The 26,380-nt window shown below is 40.5% G+C and overlaps 1 protein-coding gene across 4 annotated transcripts in view; it reads left to right on the top strand.

Annotated features, from left to right (window-relative positions):
* Positions 1-23,322, top strand: part of SON (SON DNA and RNA binding protein) — a 43,761-nt gene extending 20,439 nt beyond the window's left edge. For 3 of the 4 annotated variants that reach the window (XM_069871514.1, XM_069871487.1, XM_069871496.1), the window contains 8 exons: positions 1,720-1,860; positions 3,676-3,864; positions 8,058-8,168; positions 8,921-9,037; positions 16,583-16,730; positions 20,774-20,842; positions 20,936-21,051; positions 21,521-23,322. In XM_069871514.1, the coding sequence (XP_069727615.1) occupies positions 1,720-1,860; positions 3,676-3,864; positions 8,058-8,168; positions 8,921-9,037; positions 16,583-16,730; positions 20,774-20,842; positions 20,936-21,051; positions 21,521-21,679 (1,050 nt within the window). In that variant the 3' untranslated portion in view covers positions 21,680-23,322. Of the gene's footprint in view, positions 1-1,719; positions 1,861-3,675; positions 3,865-8,057; positions 8,169-8,920; positions 9,038-15,787; positions 15,868-16,582; positions 16,731-20,773; positions 20,843-20,935; positions 21,052-21,520 lie in introns of those variants that run through there. The other variant, XM_069871505.1, reaches the window with a different exon arrangement.
* The last annotated feature ends 3,058 nt before the right edge of the window (positions 23,323-26,380 follow it).

The raw sequence follows: 26,380 nt of genomic DNA on the forward strand, positions 1-26,380 counted from the left end.
AAAGGTGCTAGTTTACCTTCTACTGTAGTAATGGCACCTTCAATTTTCTGATTTCTTCTGTCATTTTTCCCTGGAAACTGGAGAAAATTGAACTGAGGGGGAAAAAAAAGTGCTTTTAGAAAAAAAGATAAAATTGTATAATCGGTTTGACAGTTCTGAAATACCCATTTCTGGAAATAACATCTGAAATTGAGCAATATCAAATAGCTGAGAAGTAATCTCTTAGTTGTGTGTGCTTGTCGAATTGGATGAACTTGTTAGTAAAAAAGCTGAGATTGTGCAGATAAACCATGCAGGCATCATAAGTAGTTCTCCAATTAACTCGATCCTGATCCAGTGTAGCTAAATGAGACTTTGGAAGTCCCAAACCTTCCCTTCCCTTGCCTTTTCTAGCTATGAGAATCTGTCAGCTGCTGTTTTTGTTCTGTTGAATCAGCCGCAGAAGTAGTTCAGGCCATTGTCTGCTGGTAGTGTGCCCGAGCGGAGAACTCTTCCAGAACCTGTTGGGCTTCTCGCAAAGCTGGCTGCTTTGCCTTTCCTCTCTGTGCTGTAACCTGCAAACGGCTTCCAGTTAGTTGGGAGACAGCTAATCACTATTGATAATACATTTTGTTAATTAGCTTTCCAAATAGTGCAGGCTTTTCTTGTTGCCTAAAGAATGTGCTTCAGGCATTGTTTGAAGATGTCTTAGCGCAGGAATTTTTTTTTTATATGGACTGATGAGAACAGTGCCATCAATGTGTTTTGATTTTTAGCGGTGGAGGTGGCTGTTTGCTTCCTGTATGCCAACAATCAGAGCTTCCAACAGGTGTGATACGTAACAGTATGAAGTTGATATAGAATTGGATCAGATGATGGCTTCGCTTTGCTGCTATTACTTCATGTCCTCAAATATCTTATAAGTCTTCTAAGTATATTTGTCATAAATGGGGGCATAATAGAAACGTGATACTAGACTATAATATTCTCAAATGGGGTTTTTGTTGACTAAGGTGTAGTTAGTACCAATAAACACTGAGCACAGGTAACCACAATCTTTAGATTCGTCATAAAATTCTAGCCTCCCTAGAAGGCCGTTATTTTCTTTTTTTCCTGGAGGTTCTCTTCTCATTTGACTACAGTATCCTCATAGCATCTATATGTTTTATTTTCAACTCCTGTTGAATATGAAATGGGGATGTCTTGTGTACCAGGGTAGTGTCAAAATATTTCAGGAGAAATCTGAGCTCTTTTGGGGCCATTGCTTCTCACGCGGTCCCTGTGCTACCAGTGGAACTCAGAACTCTTTAACTGTTAATTCTTAGGTTTTTCTGTGTAGTGTTTTTGTGAGTTATAGCAAAGTTTCTATCAGATTGCAGCATGCTTGTTATGTGGGATGCCAGACAACTAGTGAGTTCCTACTCTGGAATGTTTGCAGCCTTAGACACACAATCTGCAATTAGCTCTGAGTAGCAAGTTTTACTGCATGCTGCTGAAATCTTATGTCTGTGAAACTATTTGCTGCATGAGTGCCTAGCAAATAGAGGTGAGTGTTCAGTGATGTGTGGAAAATCTCAGGTATGCACATATCAATGTCAGTGCCAAAAGCTTTTCTCAGCTTGTATCTTTCTTTAAAAAAGAAAGCCACTTCCTGGTAGAAATCTTATTTTTGTATGTTTTGTTTGAAAATCCAGTTTTATTTAGAGCTGTCACGTCCCTGCCTTTTTTTTTTCTTTTCAGAAATGCAAGAAGATTGCTCAAAGCACAGATGATGTGATAGTTAACAAACCTCACGTTTCTGATGAAGAGGAGGAAGAACGTCCTTTCTATAATCATCCATTTAAGCTCAGTGAACCCAAACCTATCTTTTTCAATTTAAGTGTGAGTACTTCTTTAATTTGTGATATTTAAACTATGGTTATTTTTAAATAATGCAAATGGTTTTACAGAAATTAAACAGGGATTGATAATCTTCGTGAAATTGTTCTCGGATGTTGTTACAGGGATTCTTGCTACAACAAGAAACTTGCCTGCAGTCTGTGAAGTTGTGGTAGTTCCCTTAATTGCATTGAAATATTTTTTTTCATTAATGTCTTTGTAGCTTTTAGAGCTTAAGTAATATAAAGAGGATCAGTTTTACTTCACACTTTCATTGCAAAAATATCAGTATGATTTTGCAAACAGCCTTGGAGTTGGAAAATACTTATGGAATAGCATTGTTTTTCTTTAGAAGTTGAACAAAAGAAACCCAGTGAAATGGTAAAGCAGTTTGAGGTGTAGTGTTCTAAATAAGATGATGGCATCAGCTTTGTGCAGATTCCCAATCTTGTATGTGTGCTTCTTCAGTACCCCTGATGTGTTTGCTAAAGGAGAAAACTATTCTATTAGTTTTTGAGGTTAGTGAATAGAGAAGTAAATGCTGTGTTAAGAACGAGGATCACTTGTGTCGCCTACTACTAAGAGGGTCTGAATGTCACATTAAACCTCCTCCCTGGGGAACTGCTTTTGCCTCTGTCACAGCTTGTGTTGACACTTTCTGTGTATGAGCCTTTTGGAAGGAGTAAATTGAGAGGACGTTTCTTTAAGTGCACCTGGGATTCGTATGCTTTGAAGCATGGATTAGAAGTTGGGGGTTGAGTTTGTTCTTTTTTTCAGTGGCATCTGGGGTCTTTTTGTGCCCATGAAAGTCTGCTCTGATTTATCAGGGCATGAAGTTTAATGCTGCTATAGAAGTATTGATATGTGAATTGAAAATATAAATGGCATTTATATACTTATATTTTTATGTACAAATATGTATAGCTTATGGTGTACACAAAATAAGCAGTAATACATGTTAACGTAAGATGTAAGGTAGAAATGCATTTATACTTTATATTATATCGTTAGAAAACAGTACAATAGAACTCAAGAAACTTTGGGATTCTTACAGGCTCCAAAGAGGAATGTTCTTCAGTGGTTATGGGCTGTTGTGCCTGTTTTCCACAGTTTTGAGCCTTTTAGTAGCGTTCTTTCTGGATTCTAGTCTTTCCACTGTTCCCATCCATTTCCCTTTGATAGTAGGAGGTTACTCAGTATTGTGAGCTGTCTGGGCTCTGTTTACCTCTTGAAAGAGGGACCTGTCAGAGATTTCTGTGGACTCTTAATATGTTAGCAGTACTGTCTGAGGAAAACATGGTCATAGATTTAATCTGCTTCTGAGATGCGTGCTGCTATTAATGATCAATAACTGGAAAACAAAACATTGAAAACTGCCTTCTGTACATATAGTAATGTAAAACTTTTTATCGTTATGTAGATATTACAGCCAATGCTTTTTGCTACCTGGGGTTTTTATTTCAAACCTTTCCATTACAAAATACATGTGTGGCAGATGAAGATTGTTCTCTTTATGATAGGGTGAAAGGAAAGTAGGGAGGTTAGTTGTGAATGTGAGGGTTTGCATATTTTTGGCTACTGAAGCCAGTTTGGGTGATTTTAGCTTCTAGCTGTTTCACCTTCTCTTATATTGCAATTTCTTACTCACTTAGATTTTTTTAGGGATTAACTGAAAAGGCTTTCAGCTTGATGGTAGCTTGAATGACTTCTATGAAAATATAATGCCAACTGGATGCAAAAAATTGTTTCTCAAAGATATGTTGTCAGCATTGTGTGTTTTCAAGTTTTAACTTAGATCTCCAATTTTATTTCTTTAAGACTCCCAGCATAAAACCAGCGCCACCACCACAACCGAAAAATCAGGTCAGCCTGTCAAAGGAGTTCCCTGTTTCATCTGGGTCTCAACATAGGAAAAAAGAAGCAGACAGTGTCTATGGAGAATGGGTTCCAGTTGAAAAAGGCAAAGAAGAAAGCAAGGACGATGTTTTCCCCAAACCATCCATTGAGGTAAGGAAGGGAAGGAAAGCATATCATATAAGAAAACCAAAACCACCACCTGGTCAGCCTGGTAGCAAATCGCAGCCTGTGAAGAAAAAAAAAAAAAAGCTTACATAGGGAGTGCCTAATGCTTTAATAACTGAATTATCTCACCTGCTGCGGACCCCAGCTCATGTGGGCAGTGATCAAAGCAACCTGTACCCATACTGTGTGCTTCTGTCAATTAGTGACTTTTTCTTGAAAAGTGGGATTCTGGTTCAGTTTCCTGCAGAGGTTAATGCCCTAAGTTTAAACTTTAATAATAATTTAAATAGCCCTATCAATCTTAGAGCAATAACATTGCACTGAAATGTAATCCGTTACAAATAGATTTGAAAATATTTTATAAAGCTGCTGTTCCATCTGGATGTACTGGCTAATATTTTTAGCTCTACAGTCACATTTTATCACGTAGTTGTCTTCCACGTGGCCTTCCAAAGGAAAATCTAATTGTATGTATAATGAACTAAGAAAAAAAAAAGAAAACGAAAAAAAAATGTATTTTCCCTGGAAACGCCTTCAAAAGGATATTTTATGGGCTTTTTGTAATTATGTAAATTGAATATTTAAGACAGATGTTAATTTTTTTTAAGTTGCTGTTACCTCACTCCATCTGAAGACTTGTTCTCATACCTTTTAAAGGAAATAAACTAAAAGCTGTGGCATCAGTTTCTGATGAAATGATCTTTCCACTTGGTGCGTTTTGTTCTTCTAAGATTATAGAATTCATTTACTTCCTGAAGCACAGGAGGTATCCTCCTCAGTGTCTGTTACAGCACCAAAAGCACAGTGAATCGAACTCATTCAACAGGCATTTTCACAACACACCTCGCAGCCTGGCAACCAGGCACCCAGTTCATTATCCCCTTGGCGTAGATGCTAACGGCTGTTCAGTCTTTGTCACGAACCACTCATCAGATGAACATTCTGAAATGTTTGTACAGAATCTCCTTCCCGTTTACTAGTGTATATGTAAAAAATCAAGAGCATAGAAAATGTTGTATAATAACATTTGGCTGTGTTTTTACCAGGTGGTAAAAAGTCTTGTCCTTCAAATGGTTAATGATATGTTCATAGTTCAGGCAGACTCTTGTAGATGTCTGCATTCTGGTTGCCAGCGATGCTGGATTTGTGTCTTTGACAGATGGGGTCGGCTGAGCACTGGTGGTTTCTGTATTGATTATGTAGAAGAGGCCTTAAAGATTGACATTGCAGTAAAAATATTAAACATAACTCTCTTTCTGTGATGTGTATCTTTATAAATGCTTGTAATAATGTTGTCTGTTTTATATCTTGTAAATAAATATTTTAATTTGCATTTACCTTAACTTGCTTTGTGTAAAGGGTGATTTCAAGGGTCGTTAGCTGGTGGCAGAGGTTACCATCCCCTTGGGTTTGGCAATCCTTAATTCTGAAATACAGAAATACTCTTGTAGTAGCACAATCTTGAAATATTTCTCTAAGGAGTCTGAAAGGTAACAGTGTGCTGCTCTGCTTAATTTTTTAAATGCTTATGAGGACTCCTTGGGGAAGAAATGGCTTTCTTTGAGCAAAATAAGCCAGATAAACTCCCTTGCTGTTGGAGTAGCGTAGCGGGGGAGTGTGCTTGGATCCTCAAGAAGTTTGACACATAATTTACCTCCGTTCATTGTTGCTAATTTTGAAATCCAGTTGTGACAATTCCGATTCAAGTCTGTATTGATGTTATAGAATACACAATTGGTTTTATCGTGATGTTTTTATTCAAGTCACAGAATTAGTTATGGGAATAAGCAGTCTGACGAGGCCCCGCTAATATATTATGAATTATTTTAAGAAGACATTATGCTCCTAATACAGTTGTTTGTGGCAGTAGGAGATGGAGGCAAAAGTCTTGAGTAATGTGAAGGATCGGCATGTCTCTAGAAGCCAGAGAAACCTGTGAGAAAAAAGCTCTCTCTCAAAGTCTGAAAACAAAGTGTTGTATCCAAGTTTGGAGTATACACGGGTGACCATTACGCAGAGAAGCTGTTGTGACCTAAAAATTTAGTAAATGCATTTGGTGTGTCGGTGGACCAGTGGAGTATGTCACAAATACCCGTTTTCTGTTATCAGCGGGTCCCTTCTTACTTCAATATTTGTGATTTTTTTTCTGTGGGGAAAATGTTATTAAAAGTGAGGATTAGAAAGGCAGAACTCTTACAGAGGCTAGAATACTGAACTTGAAACTGTTTTACTTGACTAAATAATAACAACTTTTCATACTTCAAGCAGAGATTTTTTTGTTTTTCAAGATCCAAAGCTGTCATCGAGTGTCTTGACAAAATACAAAGCCGTGATGGTCTCCAAAGTGGTGACTGACCATGTGGGCAAAGTGTATGGGAGTTCTTACTAACCAGGGTACCTACTAATAGGCCCCAGTCCGGTAAAGCACTAAAGTACACATGTATGTTTAAGTATGTGAGTGGTCCCAATGTGGTTTCAGTGGACTACTTGCATGCTAATGTGTATTGCTGGATTGAAACTTTTGGTGAGTAGAATAACTTTTATTTATCTCCTGAACCAGTCTCACAAACAAAATATTCTAACTATATAAGGAGGACTTAATAACACAAGAAAGCATATATTGTAAACAGGCACTCTTACCTACCTGTACTGTTAGGTGATTGTTAAAAAAATACTCTAGTTCTTGTGTCTTGCTTATGATCTGTGTTTTTGTTAGCTGGGTCAATAAATAAACACTGAAGTCAGTTATGTAGACACATACCGCATCTGGGATTTTATGTCTGTCTTGGTCAGTGCCAGATGTTTCAGTAAGGATCTTCCCCATGAAAATATTTTTTGTCCTAAACAGTAAAAAAAATTAAAAATAAAAATCCCCAATCTTAAAATAAGAGATTTAATAGCCAGAGTACAAAAATATTTACTCATTTGTAGGCAATTTTTTGTGTTCTTGTCTCTTACTGTTTTTCAATTTTTACTAAATTCCTCATGGTGGTTCCTCTGTCAGACATTTTGTGGATTAACTGTATTTTCCCTTCAGCAGGGTCAATTCCAGACCAGTTTCAGTTTCTTCTACTGGCCCTTTAGTACAGAGTCTGAGAGGCTAGGGTTGCGAGGTAGTGACTAACAAGATACAAGTCTTTCCAACATACATTCAAAGAAAAAACTTAAACCATCGACATAACTTTATGTCTACGTGTGCCACCTCTTGTTTTGATTACGAGTTTGTGTTTCAAACAGTTCCAGCCCTTCCAGTCTCCTTCACGTGCTCCTCCAAAGATATTTCACTTGTCTCTGAGCGTGCTGTTCTTTTTTCAAAAGGGAATGATCCATAGCACGCACATCATCCCAAGAACAACGCACACGTTATCTTACAAAAGAGCTATATACCAGCCATAATTTGTTACATCTCTACATCCCCAAATATTTTGGATTTCTGTCTTGATTACTTTGCACACAGTAGAGGTTTGCACTGAGCTTCATTTGGTCTGTATTTTTATGATTGATTAGTACTGAGATAATTTGAAACTATTTTTCTTTATATTTTGCTGTACTTCAACAGCTCAGATCTAAATAATCTTTTCCGAAACAGTCAGATTTATGAGTTACCAGTCTGGTTTTGCTTTCATGCAAGTCTGTTTAGGCTGAAGATAAAGAGTTAAAGTACTAAAGCCAAGTTCATGGAATACATATGATTCTTGCTGAAAGGAGCTTCTGTGAACCACTCTCTATGAAGGCTTTTCTTTAAAAAAAAAAAATCTTAGCTAAATTGCATTTAATTCTGGCTAATAAGAGTTCACTAAACAAAGATATGCTTCTCTATTGAACTATAATGCAGCAGAATGTTTTGTGACCAAAATAGTTCTATGAAAATAATTCTATTGATATTTTGTATGTGTAGGTGATACAAAATTATCAGGGATAAATTATTACTAACTTAATAATTATAAATAAATGTGTTACACTTCAGATTTTGTAGTTGTTTAGGAAAGCCCATATTGGATGCACTTAACAAGTAGTCCCAGGATATTTTTCATGTCGCCTGTTTGTTTCAAACCAACTCTTAAATATGTAAAACAGTTCTGTAGTATTTGTAGCATTTATTCTACAGCAGCTATTCCAGATCCAATGAATATCATTTTGTTCTGATGTATTTTTAAAAATCATCTTTTTCTTCCTAGGGTGTGGACATAACTGCAGCTATGAATGATCGAGCAACGGCTCAGAAAAGGCTTAGTGAAAACTCATTTGATTTAGAGGCCATGTGCATGTTAAATCGTGCACAGGAACAGGTATGTTGCACTTTTTTCATCAGCAGTTTGATGAACTTGAAGAAATTAAATGGTTACCCTTCATACAACCTGATTTTTCTTATGTATTTAAGTACAGGTTTGTGGAAGCCCAGCTTATGGACACGTTTTAAAAAATCTGCCTTTATTTTGCACTTTGTAACGCTTGAGTTTTGAGGATAAGCAAGCTATGAACCAAATTGCTAGACCTTGAGCCTCAGGCTTTAAGGTTTACACGCAAAGATGCTCAGCTTTTTCGATCCTCTACTTACAAACGAGAGTTAATGAACACACCACTATACATAAGTGAGGGAAGAGGAGGCTGAGGGGAGACCTCATTGCTCTCTACAACTACCTGAAAGGAGGTTGTAGAGAGGAGGGTGCTGGCCTCTTCTCCCAAGTGCCAGGGGACAGGACAAGAGGGAATGGCCTCAAGCTCTGACAGGGGAGATTTAGGCTGGACATTAGGAAAAAATTTTTCACAGAAAGGGTCATTGGGCACTGGCAGAGGCTGCCCAGGGAGGTGGTTGATTCACCTTCCCTGGAGGTGTTTAAGGCACGGGTGGACGAGGTGCTAAGGGGCATGGTTTAGTGTTTGGTAGGAATGGTTGGACTCGATGATGCAGTGGGTCTCTTCCAACCTGATTATTCTATGATTCTATGATTATGAAAATTCTTGAGAAGCAGCAGGGAGTTGTGAAGAAAACAAGCTGGAGATCTTTATTTTGGTCTCACTTTTGATTTTTATTCTGTAGATTGACGCCTGGGCTCAATCAAACTCCATACCTGGCCAGTTCACAGGAAGCACTGGAGCACAGATACTGTCCTCAGATGAGCTGACCAACAGCGGTCCCCAAGCATGGATTAGAAAGGTAGAAGTTCTGCAGACATACTTGTCTAACTATCACGTTTTAAGTAGCAGTGGAAGTATTGGAAAATGCAAAATGTGTGCCTTAAAAAACTACGGTAATGCATGTGTGAAGTACAACAGATTGAGTTAAATCATTGTCTTTGGTCAATTTAGATACTTGCTGCTGCTGTATCCGTTCTATTGTGCATTAAGGTGTTGCTCGTGACATAGAGTACTTCAATAAGGTTTGCGTCTGGTATTTGAATCACATTGGTTCGTACATAGCGTTACCTTAACTAAAACGGCATTCATGATATTGATGTGGTTGCAGTGGTAGGTCCATCAATACCTTTTTTGGGATTGGGACAGATCAGGCAAAGTTTGATCCTGATGTTTTGGCATCAGCTTCAGTGAACCGAGACCCAAACTGCTATTTTGTTTGGCTTGGTTCTGTCTGATTGCTACTTAGCCTTTATTTATATCACCGGGGCTTTCTGGGAGCCAGAGATTTGGAGTATTAAACCAGGGGTTGCAGTTGAGTTAATAAGTTTAATGTCATCCTACAGTGAAATAGTTACCTCTTACTGAAGAGTAATATTTTTGGGCTGTGGTGCGTCATACATACATGTGTTTTATAAGTTCAATAATTCATGCTTCATCTTTGAAAATTATTACCAAGCTGGTTTTCTTTCAAGAAGTAGAACTGAGGAATTCAAGCAATATCCACCCTTTGGGCAGAAAGAACAATGGTTTATGGCAGTCAGTCTAGCAAGTCATGTAGTTGAGTATATGCTCAGAATTTGCTTATCCTTCCAGGTTGCAGTGCTAAGACAGCCCTCAAAACTGGTAGGTGAGATCTGAGGCCTAGGTAGAATTTTCCACAAAATTTAGGTGTAAAATGAATGCAAAAGTTTGGAATTATCCTAAAAATTGAAATATTTTGACTAAGATTCACTAACTTGTTTTTCCACTTCATGTAGCTGAACCATATAGAGAGCCAGGCAACACAAGAGGTCCAAGCTACTAGATGAGAATATTTTGAGCTCTTCTCAGTATTAATACAGAGTGTAGATGATAACTTCTTATTTTAAAAATAACTTGAGGTTGTAACAAAATATTGGCTTTGATGATTACAATAAGTGTCCTTGCAATAGGAACGTAGAAATATAAAGCACTCGGCAGGGATGTATTGGTGAGTAAGAGAGCTTTTCCACCAGGAGGCTTGTGAAAGGGATCAGCAGGCCTATGAGGGTTCTCCCTTTCCGCAGTACCTTGAGTGGGTTCCCAAGGCAACAGAACGGGAGCATCTCTGATCATCTTTTTCCCAAGTCTTCCCTTCTCATCTCTTTTTCATTCCTTGATGTTCTGTGGTGGTCTTCTGTGCCTTACAGTAACAGGAGTGTCTGTGATCAAAAATTAAGTGGAGGAGGCAAGTGTCTTTTGCCTTGATCTTTTAACTTCACTGTGATCTGCTTTTTAAAAAAAAAACCACCACAAAACTATCCATACCAAACAAAAGAAAATGCTTTGCAGGGAGAAAACAAAAGAAGAGTCTGGTCTCTGGCTTGTGGGCATGACTGCTGTGGGGAGCAGAAGCATATTAGAACATTTTGTTGAATCTAGAAATAAGAATGAGCTGGCAGAAGCACTTCTGGCCTTCCTATAGCTGTAAGAATGTAGTGGTTTGCAGTAGTAGGTATCCTCCCTAGCTATCATCGTGCTTTGTCAGAAAGGAGGCTGCTACTGGAAACAAGAAGAGTTGTTGGGTGAAGATAAGGGCATGGTTCTCTTTCCTGCCCTAGCATTCCTCAGCTTGACTTCTTTTGCTCTTCCCAGGTTCCACATTTGCACGCACATTGCCATCAAACTCATGAGATGACAAGTAGCTGCAGACATGCGCCCTCTACAAAACATGTTAGGGGCCACACAAGACTGGCCCTCTTTTTTTTTCTTAGGAATGATGGGGCCTGGCAAGACCCTCACAAAACTTAGGATTGATGAACTTAACATGGAGTCACATCCTGTGGTTAGAGGATGACTTCACAAAAAAAGCGAAATAGAGGCAATGGGTTATGAATGCATGTTATCTTTCTCAGTGACCTGAATGCAAGCCAACCATGAAATGCAAAGTACATGTGTTTCTCTTAGGCACTCGAAGCAATGTAACTTAGTTCCTGTTAATTACACAATGTAGAACTGGGAATTCAGACTTGTCCTTCCTCTTGGTGTCCTAAGGAAATGTATTATAACATAAAATTACTAGTGCGTTTTAGTTTTTCGTCTGCTAATAGGGCTGTGGAGTATCTTGGGGTGTGTTGTGTGTGTAAGTTAATGCACTTTTCTGACTGAAGGTGGTGTTTACTGGAGGCTTTTGCTTGGGAGATTGCCGTAAGCAGTTGCCGTAAGAGGACTTGCAGATGTGCACTGTTTAGTGGAAAGAGAGCTCATGTCAGCTAATTTGTCTATCATTAAACAAAGAATTAGAGCATGTACAGACATTGTGATTGACAGGTAATCACAAAACTAGGTAGATGCAACAGAACAGAAAAGCCATGTCAGGAGGGGAGAAAAATTCAAGGACTCGGGGAACTTGTTTGATCAGCGCTGTCTTAACTTTGCATTTCTTGGATTTCAGCTTTTTACTTTAAAAATGACTCTGGAGAGGTAATATGTACTCAAACCAAAATATGCCTGCATTTTCAATTTTATCTCAATAAAGTTTTGAGGGAATTGGTTACTGGCGTGGTTAAGGCGGCGTACTGGAATGACTAACACACCAGTTAGAAGGATGGTTTATTTTTCTAAGTAATGTGTTAAGTCATGATGTTCACGTGTCGCATTCAGAGCAATATTCATAAAGGAGCAAGATGTTTTTAGGTTTCTGACTCATAAAACCAGATGGATGAATATTTTCTTTCTTTTCCAAAGTGGTCTCTGTTTCAGTTTATCATCATTGGTGTAATCAGTTCACAAATACGACTGACTTATTCTGGAGGTTGCTTTTTATTTTTCTTTCATTTTTTCTCACAAATACACTGTGCTGATGAGTAAATGTCAAGTCAGAGGAAGGGATCAGGTTGGTTTTTTTTCCAGGTGAATTCTGTTGAGGTTTGCCTAATCAGTTTCCCAGGCTCACCACTTGTTTCTAGGTCTATCAGCTTATCTGTAGCCTGAACTTGATCTCCAAATGCAGGTATTTGCAGCTTTTCACATGCACAAGGCAGCACTTGGAATCCGTTTCATTCAGTTGTGCTAAAGCACAACACAGTTTTGTGTAGCAAGCTCTGAAAAGTGAAAGCGTTCTTTCCAGTTTTCCACAGTCACAGCAGATGAGTAAAACTCACCATGGAGGTAAAACAGAGTCTTGTGAGGTCACTTGCACATGGACCTTTGAACAAGGCCACTTGTCAAAATACTGGTATTCCTGTTGCCTCATATGATCCAGTGAGCTTTCCTAGGAAATGAAGGTCACACAGCAAAGCGAGCCAACTATATGTTAGTATTATTGGACAGGCTCTCCGTTCAGTCCTCAAAGTGTTTTGTTTTTTTTTTCCAATTGTCCTCAGTTTGCCTTTCTACTGATTGTGTGCAGAAGCTCTGAGTAGAAATTCTGAAGCTGACGGTGAGCATGGTTTTTGTAAGGCATTTGATAGGATTCTTTAGAAAGGTATCCTTCTTCCTGTACTGGGGGAGGAATGTGGCTGCTGCTAAAAGTGCCCATTTATTTCATGGATAACTCAGTTACTTTGCAAAAGTTTTGGCAGAGGCAGATGCTCGTCCTGGTATCTGACCCAGAGAAATTCTTTGGAGTTTATCTTGAAGTAATCTTTAAGCCAGCCCATTGTGCTGTAGCTGAAACTGTCATCCTGTGCCTTTAAGGCTTTGTTGTCTTTTGCTTAATAAATTATTACTCAAAAGAAATAAACCTTTCTTCTGACAGAACTTACATTTTAGTGCCATGTTGGCATTCTGAGAAGGAATGAGTATTTTCTTTTGAGAGAGCAGACGTGAATGATGAAATTTAAGATCTCTCAAATAATTATGCCTTTAATATTTGTGATGTTGCGGGTTCTATTTTATAGACCAGTCAGTTCAACGCTTCATGCTATCCTTTTCCCAAAGACAGCTGTTGCAGTTAAGTGGCGATGACTGTCCAAATTGTATTGTGTTTCATAGAATCAGAGTGGTTTGGGGTGGAAGGGACCTTAAAGCTCATCCAGTTTCAGCCCCCCCTGCCGTGGGCAGGGACACCTCCCACCAGCCCAGGCTGCCCAAGGCCCCATCCAACCTGGCCTTGAACACCCCCAGGGACGGGGCAGCCACAGCTTCCCTGGGCAACCTGTGCCAGGGTCTCACCGCCCTCATGGTGAATAAATTCCTCTTTCTGTCCATTCCATATCTGCCTCTCTCCAGTTTATACCCACTGCCCCTAGTCTTATCACTACAAGCCTTTGTGAACAGTCCCTCCCCAGCTTTGTTGTAGCCCCTTCAGGTACTGGAAAAAAGCCCTATAAAATCAACTTTCAGGTGTTTGCTTGTTTAAGCCCTTCGATGCTGATTAAGGCATTTATGTCCCCCAAAATTTGTTGCCCTAACACAGCTTTAAAAGAAGAATAGTTTTAATTAAAGTAACAGAAAACTCTTAAGTGATGAAGTTTTACTGTGTAGCCTTCTTTTAAAGAGTGTTGGTGCAAGAATGTGTCTCCATCTGCTGGCAGAGTGGAAATGTGCTTTGTTTGGCTGACCTTTCTTGGAATTCAGAGATCAAAAGATGAGGAAAATTACATTAAATGTTCATGCAGACTTACTCAAACTGAGATTAGTGAATGAAAGAAACCAGTTATTTTGTAAGCAATGAGTTAATTCCAACAACAGTAATCAAATACTTAGAAACCTGCAGGTTTATTGTATTACAAATGCTGCAATTTGATATCCTCCTTAGAGGCTGTATCTGCAAGAGTGTACGTAGCTGCTAAATAGTTTTGTGAGACTTGGCCTTTTAGGATCTTTAGAAAATGTTAGAAATTTTTAGAAAATTTTAGAAAAGAAATTTAGGTCTTGCTTCCCTGCTCTTGTTAACGTTTCTACTATTTTTATGTTTCCAAATGTGATTACAATAAGAGTTTTTACTCATACTCTGTTAAATCCTGAGCTGAGTGAAGTTGTCTGTCATTAAATTATAAAAAATAGTTAAGAAGACTATAAATGTACAGGTGACATTAAGATTTCTTTTCAGCTTGTCATTCAAAAAGAAAAGAAAACGGAAAGAAGTCTTTCCCCTGCTTGCAGGCCTTTGCTTCTTCAGTAAACTCACTCAGAGTAGGCTTCTCCTGGCTCCTTTCCTGTTGGTACCAGTAGTAGTTCATGTAGCCTTTTAGTGTGGTGCACAAGTACAGTCGTTCTGTAATGAAATGGAGCTTTCATGAAATCAACTAGAGTCATAGAATGGTTTGGGCTGGAAGGGATAATTTAGAAGTCCTTGTTGTCTTGGTTTTGTTCTATGTATTTAAGAGTCAGCATAGTGTAAAAAATCCCTACTTAAAGTTATCAGATAGGATTCTGATAGTGGTAGTTGGAAGTGGTAGTTTTAGTAAGCTATGCTTTAGTAAGCTATGCTTTAGAATTTAGATTCTCTTTATTTACAGTACTTGGAATTTGTTCAGGCTCTGGTAATACCTATATAGGAGTTTGGGGGGTTGATTTTTTATTTTTTTTTTATGTAGGAAGAGCAATATTTTGCTTGCGTTCTCTCCCTTCTACACCACTCTTAACCCCCGAATAAGTACATGTACGGGTGTCATGAGAAAGCTGTGTAATGTGGAAATGACCTCATGCAGAAGTTGCACGCTGTCATTTGTGAACTGAATACACGCTGGTGGTAATGAAACAGATGCTTATATTGAAAATTCTGTCATTGCAAAGCAGGTACAAAGGAGGAATCGGAACCCAGGGTGACATTGACAGGGGTTTGTATCATTCTCGGCATGGTTGCCCTTTCTTATGAGAGGTTTCCTGGGGAGAATGAAAATGGAAGTAAGTAAAAGCCATTCTAGGTGTATGGATTGAGGCAGTTCGCGCTGGGGAAACTGATGGTCTCTGCACACACACACACACTGCATGGTCTGCACTGGTCAGGGAAACATTGAACCAGAGAAGCGCGCTTAGTCTCTCTTACTCTTCCATCAGAGCGCTTTGTTATTAAATGCAGCATCCAGTTGCATGATTGATAGGAATTTATTTTCTAATAGGTGACTATTTGGAAAGACCTGCCACAATCTCCAGCAATTATTTTTCTTTTTAATTTTTTTGCACCACATGCAGTGGGGTTACACACGTGCATCCTTAGTGCGTGCCAGTTGCCAGTTCCAAATCACCTCAAAAATACATCATCCTTAGGCTCTGCAAAAGTAAGACTTCTGGTTTTGTTTAGCTGCAAATTGAAAACGAGGACCGATCAGTCCTTTGTGCAAATCTGGGAAATGCTTACTTTTGCAAGCACAACTCAAAGGAAAAAAACCAACCCAACTGTTCTATTAATTTGCTTTGATTTCACACAAATACTAGGCATTGTATCATCTAACCTACTGTGCGAAATAACCGATGGACTTATCAGTGCCAGTGTGTAAACTTGTATATTTTAAGGCAAGCAATCTTTTGCTGTGATGGAAATGATTGACTTACTTACTTGGGTCAGCGGGGGGGACAGAAGAGAGATGATAGTTCACAGAATAACCTGTGAACTTTCACCCCTCTATATGGAAACTTGTTTCAGGGTCAAATCCTTGTAGCTGCCTTCTTGCCACGGTCAATGCCAGCCCTACTATTCACAACACTGCGGCCATCGAGGCCTAGGTACGTAAACATTTAAGGAGTTTTTAAAGTTCTTTACATCAAAAGAGACTTTTAAAATTTCTGTTGATAAACTTTCACCATGTGACAGCTATTGTGTTAATGATGATTTGAAAGAATGTGACAACTACTGCTGCTAAACTGTGTGGCTAAGCGCCTTTTTTCCTTTAAAAAAAAAGAAATGAAAAGAAAAACCTGTCTGTTCCGTGTGGATTTTCAGAGTAGAACTTGAATGCGCAACTGCTGTATAATAAAAAGGGGAAACTTTATTTTTATATTTAAAATACGCCTAAACACTGTGAATGTCATTACTAAATGTGCTTGTATTTTGTTCGATAACTAGGTACACTTGGCACACGTGTTGCCAGTTAAACAGTTAACACTGCCTCCTTTCACAAGATGAGAAGATGCATTGGAGCCAAAGTAGCGCGTTTAAAAATGGACGGTTATCATTTTATTAAAGACAGATGATGTTTGCAATGGGTCACTTGACACTTTTGGATTGCGTTAGGATTTTCTTAAGTTGTTCTTTTTGTCTCGTGTGTCTGCGTGAATGCTGGTTTATACAGGATGTTAATGTATATAAAGCTAAGGTGTATTTTTATTTAATTGAGTCTATGAAAGATTGTTAGAAACATTTTTTTTGGAAGCTCCCACTTATTTTTTAAAACGCCAGTGCTAACTTTAGGACTTGTTTTACTTCTCTTTTTCTGGATAGGATCAGTTCTTAAGAGCAGCCCCGGTAACGGGAGGAATGGGAGCTCAACTGATGAGAAAAATGGGCTGGAGAGAAGGAGAAGGGCTTGGGAAAAACAAAGAAGGCAGCGTCGAGCCCATTATGGTCGATTTTAAGACAGATCGAAAAGGTAAGCCCTTCTTTAAATGTCTGATGGCAGCATAAACTTCTCACTTCTGTTTTGGAGACAGGCGAAATAACGCTGAAGTAGCAAGCTTTTTCTGTGTACAGCTTCACTGTGAAATTCACAGAATGGCTTGGATGATTTTGGTGGTTGCTTTTCAAGCCCCGGATTATGGATGTAAGCTTTGTCCTTAAAGCCTGTGAACTCTTCCAGACATTCTTTAGTTTTCCCTAACCTTTGCCTTCCACTGTAAAAAGTGCTTCTTTACGTTCCTAAAGCAGGGATGTGCTTTAGTTGGATATATGGAGAAGGCATTGACAGGGAAATGAATCGTGGAAAAGCTGTTATGGTTGGTACAGAGAAGGGGCTGAAGCAAGGATGGGGCAGAACAGAAGATTGGATGCTGGAGTCAGTTTTAAACTGAGGTGAAAGACAGAGGAGAGCCGCAGAGTTGAGTTACTGCTGCCTTTCAGCTGAAGTCCTGGCATGAATAGACTGCTATACTGATGGGTTCAGGTTTTCCAAATGGATTCCGTTTCCTTTTCTGTCCACCTGATCTTGCTTTTCCAGCTTGTAGTTTGATCCTGCTGCAGGCACCTCTGCTCACCTACAGTGATGTTTCTCTGTTCCCAAACACTGCTCTAGCAGCCTTTCCTCCTCTTTATGTAGTCCATGGCTGCAGGTGAAGAACTGTTGCACTCGTCTCATTCGATCCAAAAGAACAGACCTTTTATACAGAGACAGCGTGGTTTATATGATTGGCTGCCTGGGAATCTTTAATACATGAAATAAAAGCACAGAATCATAGAATAGTTTGGGTTGGAAGGGACCTTAAAGATCACCCAGTTCCAGCCCCCCTGCCATGAGCAGGGACACCTCCCACCAGCCCAGGCTGCCCACGGCCTTATCCAACCTGGCCTTGAACACCCCCAGGGATGGGGCAGCCACAGCTTCCCTGGGCAATCTGGGCCAGTGCCTCACCACTCTAATGGTGAAGAAATTCTTCCTAATGTCTAATCTAAATCTGCCCCTTCCATTTTTAAAGCCGTTCCCCCTCATCCTGTCACTCCATACTCTTGCAAACAGTCCCTCCCGAGTTCTCCTGCAGACCCTTCAGGTACTGAAAGGTCGCTATAAGGTCTCCTCGGAGCCTTCTCTTCTCCAGGCTGAACAAGCCAAACTCTCTCAGCCTGACCTCATATCGGAGGTGCTGCAGCCCTCAGATCATCTTTGTAGCCCTCCTCTGGACCCATTGCAACAGTTCTTTATTATTTTTATGTTGGGGATTCCATAGCTGGACACAGAACTCCAGGTGGGATCTCTAATATTAGATCCGATCTAATATTAAAGCATGAAAATACTTTTAATTATGGGCTTGTTGGCTTTTGTCAGAGCTTGTAATTGAGCATGGAAAAAAAAAAACAAAGCACGAATGCAAATGTTGTGAATCTTGTGTGCAGGAATGCTGTTGGAGGAATCTTTAGGTGTCTGTATTGCTAATTCTCAACACAGACATAGATCAGTGTTGCTCAGGTGACCAAGGTAGTGGTGAAAACATAATTTAAATATTAAGCGCAGAGGTAAAAAAATGAGAAAGCAAGCCTACACTGTGAAAATACCCATTGCTTTCTAAACTGTAAAGACGTTCTAGCACCATGATATGGTTTTATAAAACAACAAGTGCAACAGTCTCAAAATACAGAACACAGTAATACAGACATCTTTATTCTATACAAATAGTGACCAAACTTGCTTTTCAGGGGTTTTTCTTTCTTTTTCAAGCACTGGCAGAGGCTGCCCAGGGAGGTGGTGGAGTCCCCATCCCTAGAGGTGTTTAAAAGACAGGGAGATAGGTGCTCAGGGATCTGGTTTAGTAGTGGACAGGTACGGTTGGACTAGATGCTCTCAAAGGTCTTTTCCAACCAAACAATTCTCTGATTCTATGATTTTGGTGATAAACAGCTGTATCACAGCTCAAGTTTCTAGTTCTGTAAGTGTGTCCCAGGATTTCAGTTTCCTTAATGCTTGCAGCATTTGATACCGAAGTTTCAAAGATCGAGCCTTCAGGCGTGAGACAGGATCAGGTCTTCATTGTGCTGGGCATTCTGCAACAGATAGTTTGCTCTCTCTGCTTCAGAACACTCACTTTTCAATCACAATTAAAAATGTTAGATGGACTTAAAGGACGCCTCTTCTAGCGTGTGATAGATTCCTCTGACAATACTGATAACCCCAGTGATAGCTGGGTTTTGCTTTAATTTCATAGTTTGAAAATATTTTATTATTATCATATATGCAATCTTATCTGATCGTAATCTGCAAGTATGTGGATAAAGAACGCTGCTCAGTGTCAGGCCAGCTGAGACCATAGTGCAGAGAGACAGCTTATGTTACGAAGAGGCAGCATGTTTCATGTGTTAGGAAGAAGCAACTGAACATCCATGAGGACCAGCTGAAAAGCTTCCTCAAACAGTGGTATTCTTTGATGTGCAAATGCATAAAAAGTCATCTTTATTTCCCAGTTCTGCACAGAGTTTTAAAGGAAGTCAGAACTAAGTTTAAAAGGAATCTGTTAAGTAACACGTTCTTCTTTCTAGGGGTTATAAATGCGTTTTTAGAACTTAATCCTCCAAATAAAATACTGTTTCTTGATACAGGAACAAGCAGCTTGCTAAGGGCTTGCTCCGTAGGCTGCACTAAGAAATGAACCAAACCGTAGTCTGCTTTTGCCACAACTTTCCCTTAGGCCCTGCTTTTCCCACGTGCTGAGTGAGCTCTGTAGCTCTCTCACAGGCAGCAGTGACACCAAACGCTTCTTGATCTGTGCTGTCAGCCAGGGAGTTGTCGGTTGTGTGTTTGGAGAAGCTTGGTCAGGCAGCCGAGCTCGTTGGCGTCCGTCACAGCTTTTTTGGAAAGTCCCTCTTGGGATACCAGGGTCAAGATGTGGAAGCCAAGTGTCAGTGACGTAAGAGGGGCGGAGAGACGGTACTAACACAGAGAGTGACCTAAGAGATCTTTTTCTTTGGTGAGAATCTATGGTTATTTTGGGTATGAATTTCCGTAAGGAAAGAAAAAACAGACACTTCGTTTCAGTGACTGTTGTCTGTGAGGGTTTCAAGCCACTTGAAAGAGTCCCTGCTTGGAGCTGCATGAATATTGGGATGAAAAGCTGTTAAGGAGGGAGGGATTTTCTTTTAAAGCAAAACAAAATGCCAACAAAAAAAAAAAAAAAGAAAAAGCTGAAGAAACAGGAGGAAACTGGAAATAATTGCAGTATCTCCCTGTCTTTCTTCACCAAAGCAAGGAACAGAAAGAGATTGAGGTAAGAAACAAAGTAATAATGAAGGATTGGAGCCTGAGAAATTCAGAAAAACTGGTCAGGTATTTTGTTTGTGTTTTTAAAGTAATAGCAAAAATGAAGGGAAAGAAATCGACTCTCTTAGTAAGCAAGGCAGAGTTACTAGCATTTCATAGGGTTTTGGCAGTTATTACGTTGTATTTCTCACTCTGGTAAGATTTTAGAAAGGGAAATGTTCACCTTCCAAGTTTCACAGTGGCTTCCATTGGAACTTGTGCTCTCTGTATTGACGTGGGGCCCAGCCGCCTGCTTTTCTGCTGCTCTCATAGTCAGATGTGGTTGAAATCGCTGTAACTGGGCTGTGAACTTGCCTGTAAAGGACAAATATTTGAATACAGTTAAATAAAGAGAACACATGTAAGAGCACTTCTGTTTGAAGTTCTCTCTTACTCAGTGTTTCTCCAAGGAAGGCAATGAAAACCAGGCATTTCTTGACTTGCATAAGACTACTCAAAGGTTTCCACTGCCCGGCTTGTTGACTGCTAGAGCCTTACCAGAGTGGTTGAGGAGGATGTTGTGTTGTACGGAGGGGGGCGAAAAATGCTGGATGGAAGGTTTGAATGATTTGGGAAAAGACAGTTGTGTGATGTCTCCAGGTTCCATCTCCACTGATACATGTGTTTGCTTTACTGATGAGAACACAGAAACCAGGTGGGAATCGTAAATGTAAACCTTCTTGTGTTTTGTTTAGGGCTTGTTGCTGTGGGAGAGAAGGCACAGAAGAGATCCGGACATTATGTTGTGATGAAGGACCTTTCAGGTGAGATTTTTACTTGTTTAAAAAAAACCAAAGTAATTTAAAATGATCGCTTTGATAGCAGCATTGAAATTTCAAATATGTTTTATCCTTAAGGAAAACATCCAGTTTCTGCATTGATGGAGATCTGTAACAAGAGAAGATGGACACCACCTGAGTTTGTGTTGGTGGACGATAGTGGGCCTGATCATCGTAAACATTTTATCTTTAAGGTATGTTTGAGTTTCCTCATTTGCTGTTGGGTTTTCTGCTAAAGGTGATGTAAATTCATGTTTCTGTATTTCAGAGTCCTGTGGGTGGAAAGGCCAAATCTTTCAAGCACGTTAATCTGTAAAACTATCAAGAAACGCGCTGTTCCGCTTCTTACTAAAATTATTAACCAATGTGGTATCGTACTCTTGCTGTTTACGTGCAGGTGTGGTGTCAAGTCTGACTGTTGTAAAGGGAGCGAGCAAGATGTAGTTAGTCTCGCCCTTCAGTTGTCTAAGGACGCGGGCTTTCTTTTCCATCTCCTGTCTTGCATGAGCAGTTACTGTTTGGAAATTGTTTTGAAGAGGGTTCTGCCTGCCCCTGAAGAAGAGTTGCATAGACGATGTGCTTAAAGGAGCTCTGTATGGAGCTGAGTGGAACTGAAGAGGTACTTTCTAATGCTCTCTTATTTTCCTCCCTGCTCCTAAACAGGTGAGAGTCAATGGAAATGAATACAGGCCTACTTTTGCCAGCCTTAATAAGAAGCACGCTAAAGCCACAGCAGCAACTGCGGCTCTCCAGGCGATGGGACTTGTACCAAAGGAAAGCATGGTTAATACCACCATGTTTAGGAGTGCCTCACACCGCTAGATATTGTTTTTTATATTGACATTATTTCAGATAAATCTACTCTGCACAAAAAAATGGTATTTGCCCTTTCATGTTGTAAATACATCGGCAATTCCCACGTTGTAAAAACTGTACAGACACCTTCAGGTTTTTCTTTTGTACCATCAAAATGTATTTAAATCATACTTAGTTTTTGGTATGTTTATATTGTTTACATTAGTGATGTAATTATTTCTTAAATGACTAAATCAGACGACAGACTCTGGAGGCATCAGTAATCTAAACCCTCGTTTTAAAAGTCATGCAATTTCTCTTCAATACGGAATGTTAACTCTTTCATACTGTTTTGTACTACGCTGCAGTTTTCCCTGGTCTCGGTAAATCTCCTCCTGCCCTTTTGCCAGCAGCCGGTGAAAGGACGTGCAGCTTTCCTTGTTCGAGTCGAGGCTGGCAGGTACCAGTGCCCCCGGGAGCCCCCGTGTGCGGCGTTAGCGCTGCGGCTTCTCTCTCAATTCCCTTTGGGGGTTCAATCGTACAGCCCACGCTCTGGGACGTGCGATTAGGCACAGCAGAAAGCCCAGCAGTGGAACCGATGAGGCTTGCGATGGGAAGGTGACTCTCCCTGCATGTTCTGAGAAGGGAGACGACGGAGTTGTCTGTTCCAAACAAATTTAACACACTGCCTGATGCTGATTGTATGAATTTGTGGTTAATGTGAATTTTAAACTTTAACAAATCTACAACTGGATTTGGGCGGGAGGGAGGGGATAGAATGATGCTTAAATTGTTGTACCCAACTTGGTCAATAAAGCAGCACAAGTTCATAATCTTAATCACTGGTCAGTAAGCAGTAATTAAAATGTATGCCAAAACAAGTTTTCAGAGAAACGCACGGACTAGAACTATGCTTTATGAAGATTTATTGGCAGCCACCAGGGTTGCAGAATCAGGTTTTTTGTTCCTTTGGCCTACTACCAAATTAACTCCTTGGGCTGAAATTTTCTGTAACGGTACTGTGCCCTCAAGGAGACAGCCTGAGCCAGAGTTTCAGCAGTTTGACAAGGGAGAGGATATAGAAAGCTTTTCCTTTTCTTTTTTTTTTTCTTAATTTAATTAAAGAAGTATTAGTACTTTAGTGATGTGCACTTTGAATTATGAAGGGCATTGTACACCTCTTGCCAGCTTGTCGGAGCTGCGAGCGGGTCGCCAGCATTTACTGCCTCCAGTAGTTCAGGGGCTTATTTTGGAAAAGCCTTTTTGAGGTCTCTTTGCGTCACACGTGCCCGGAGGTCTGCCTGGGACAGGAACCAGCGCAGTTTGCATGCAGTAAGGCTGCGCTCAGGCCTCAAGCGAGCGACCTCTGCAGCGGTAATAGCAGCGTGGAGGTGAAGCATTGACAGCACCTCTTCCACTAAGTGAAGTGGCTCGTGTGTTTTCCGTCAGCTGTTACAGAACAAGGTGTCTGTCTTTACCCTAAAAGGACAAGGATCAGTGGCTCATGTTGTGTACAGCAAAGAAATGGTAGTTGGTTCCCCACCAACACACTTGCAAGAAGTAAAGCCCTTTATTAATCTGTCAAAGCGCTCTAGAAATGCCTAAGTTAATCGTCATTTTCGTGGAGGTAGTTGTCCTTAATTAAACTTTTTTTCCCTTTGGCTTCTCACCTTTAGTCTCTTGACTAAATATTTGAAGATCTCTTTGCCTCATTTGCTGAATGAGTTGGTTGGCGTGTGTTAATAACAGAAGTAAATATGATGGTCCAGCAATGGAGGGATGTACTGTGGGGGAAGTGGGTGTTGTCTCTGTCTTGGCTGACACCTGGCTTTTTGATGTACAACTTGAAGTAATTAACTCGGGATGTGGGAGCAGCTCCTAATCAGACTTCTGTTTAAACGTCTGGTTTGGCAGAGCTAAAACATCAGCTATGTTGATGGTTCTGTTTAGTCTGTGATGTCCTGGTTTCACAGCTGTACGGCTTCAAATCTGGGAACACACACTCTCTTGTACTTGTTGGTTTGTTCCATTTTTGGTCTCTTCCCATGTATAATGTAAAGATCCGTGTTATCTCGCAGCAGCAAGGAGCAGATGAATTCAGTCCTGTTGAAGACTCCATTTGAGAAGTATTTAGGCAAGTTCTGGATTCCATATGTTAAAGATGTGGTGGGACTGAATGTGGATTTAACCTTTGGTCTTAAGGAAGATTTGCAAAAAAAGAAAACAATTAAGGTCTGTAATGCCCTAATTCTGACACTTACTTGTTTTTGAGGTTTCTGTTTTAGTTTCATTCCTTGTTGTTTAGAATGATGCGTGATTCTAAAGCCAGCGCAGCGATGTGCTTCTGTTAAATTTTGTAAAGTTGAATTCATCTGAGTGTCCTTTGCATGCAGGAATAGATAAGTAGTAATATATTAAAAAGAGCAACTAGGAAACACTCTCTTGGAACCTGGTTATTTATGCAGCGCTTTAGCTGTCTTAAAGGTGAATAGTCTGTGACTCCTGCTGATAGAAGACATGATCCATTTGGCTCTTGGGTTTCCTTTTGCTGCAGAATTATATTCCTGGAAGGAATCTTGCTGAAAGTGCTCTCGCTTCCCTGTGGCAAGGGGCATTTTGAAATGGGTGCCCGAGAACCTGTAGCCAGCTTCCACCAGAACGATTCCTTGGCAATCTTCTAATTTGTGGTTTTTAAATAGTTAGGACTGGAGAAGCAGGAACATGAAGGTCACAGAATCACAGAATGGTTTGGGTTGGAAGGGACTGGGAAGATCATCTGGTTCCAACCCCCCTGCCATGGGCAGGGACACCTCCCACAAGTTCCCATGCTTTGGAAAATCAGAAATCGCCTTTTGAAGTGCAAAAACTAAACGAAGTCTTAATCAGCTGCTACAGTGTCCGGGTCTCCCAAACAAATCAGAGTTGGGATTAAAGTTCACCCATGAGGACAGGTTAAATAAGTGAACTTTGCTGCTCCTCAAGTGTCTGGAGCAATGGTGGTAGCTATTGCAAGAACCTTTAGGTGGCAGAGCAGCAGAGTGGGTGGCGTAATGCTGTAGCTTCCTTAGGGAAAGCCCAGTGGAGCCAGGCATGCCTGGAGAACAGCGCTGATTCCCAGAGCTGTAAGCAGCTGGAGCGTATTTCTGGGATTACAGGCAAAGCTATGACTTAAAACCAACAGGCAGATGAAAGTACAAGGAGCTTCAGCTCGAGGACTGGTGCAAAGCAGGTTGGATATTGGGAAAAAAATTCTTCACTGAAAGGATTCTTGGGCACTGGCAGAGGCTGCCCAGGGAGGCAGTGGAGTCACCATCCCTGGGGGTGTTGAAAAGACGGGGAGATGAGGTGCTCAGGGATGTGGTTTAGTAGGGGACTGGTATGAGTGGAGTAGATGATCTCAAAGGTCTTTTCCCACCAAGTGATTCTATGACTCTAAAGAATTTGGTGGTAGATGTTTGAAATAGCACAGTTATGGACTACAAGAATGTAATTACAATTCATTTTTTTTGTAAACGACTGCCAGCTATTAATTGGTGCCACTGTCTTTCCATAACGTTGGAACCTGTTCCGAGGTTCGGAGCAGCTTTCAGAAGGGCTCAGGCCTGTGACGGCAGGGGAACCGCGTGCCGTTCAGAGCAGCAGAAAGGTGGTGGCTGCAAGAACTGCTGTCGCTGACCTGTCGCCTTGTGCTGATGGACTGTGAAGCCCAGCGGCAGGGGCTGGGACTGATGGAGCCAGGATCAAAAGGCAGGTTTAATGGTTCCTCTCTTAAAAGTGACTGGAGGTGATGGTGCAGTTGACACACCAGCTGCTTTAGAAATCCAGTCTTCTGGCATTTCCCTGTGATGCCATTAGCACTGGATTTTCACTTCTGGTGTCTGATGCTAATCAAAGGGGGAAAGTTCAGTGACTTGCTTCTAAATTAGTTAGGGAGAACTTTCAAGATTAATTAAAGTCAGATTTTACTACCCTGAACTTACACCAGCAACAGAGTAGTTGACATTATCAAAGTATTTAATATTCTAAGGTGCCTTTTTCCATCAGAAGAGAGGGGCTTTATCTAGGTTTGCTAGGTGTTGTCTTGGTCAGCGTATCACAGGCTGACACCATCGGGGTAGTCACTGCGAAGTAACAACCGTAAGCAGAAGTATTCAGTGTCATTGTGTACAGGCCGTGTTCTTGGGGTGGGATGCTTTGAGTGATGTGGATTTAAAGGAACTGGGAGGCAGGGGAAGCTTTCCTCATGCCGCAGTCTGCAGTAAGTTGTTTACATGCCCACGCTGTTCGTTTATAGGTTATTTCCTCAATTAGGACCTGGCTACAGCTGAGCGTTACTGTCTCAGAATCAGACTGGGGTGGTGAGCAGAGCAGCCAAGTAACTCCAAGGAATCTTAACCTTTGAATCTGATCCAGCTGCAGCCAAAACTCTGTGCTTGTGGCCATCTGCCTTTCATCTGTCTTTGTGTTCCGAGCTGACTAAAGCAAGAGGTGCAACGTACCAAGGTGTATTCATCAAGCTTCTGCCAAGGTGCTTTATGAAGTTTTAAAAGGCGTTTTGCCAAGAATTCCACTCATCCCAAATGGTTAGCAGTTACTGCACAGGGCAGTGGCAGAAGTTTTGTACTTCAGAATAGAATTTGCACGTGCGTGATGAATACAGAGCTTCCAGACATTATTCAGACCAATAAAAGAATGTTTTATCGAGTTTTATTTTTAAAAAAAGCTTTC

The sequence above is a fragment of the Phaenicophaeus curvirostris genome, chromosome 1 (genome assembly GCF_032191515.1).
Source record: "Phaenicophaeus curvirostris isolate KB17595 chromosome 1, BPBGC_Pcur_1.0, whole genome shotgun sequence".
Taxonomy (NCBI): domain Eukaryota; kingdom Metazoa; phylum Chordata; class Aves; order Cuculiformes; family Cuculidae; genus Phaenicophaeus; species Phaenicophaeus curvirostris.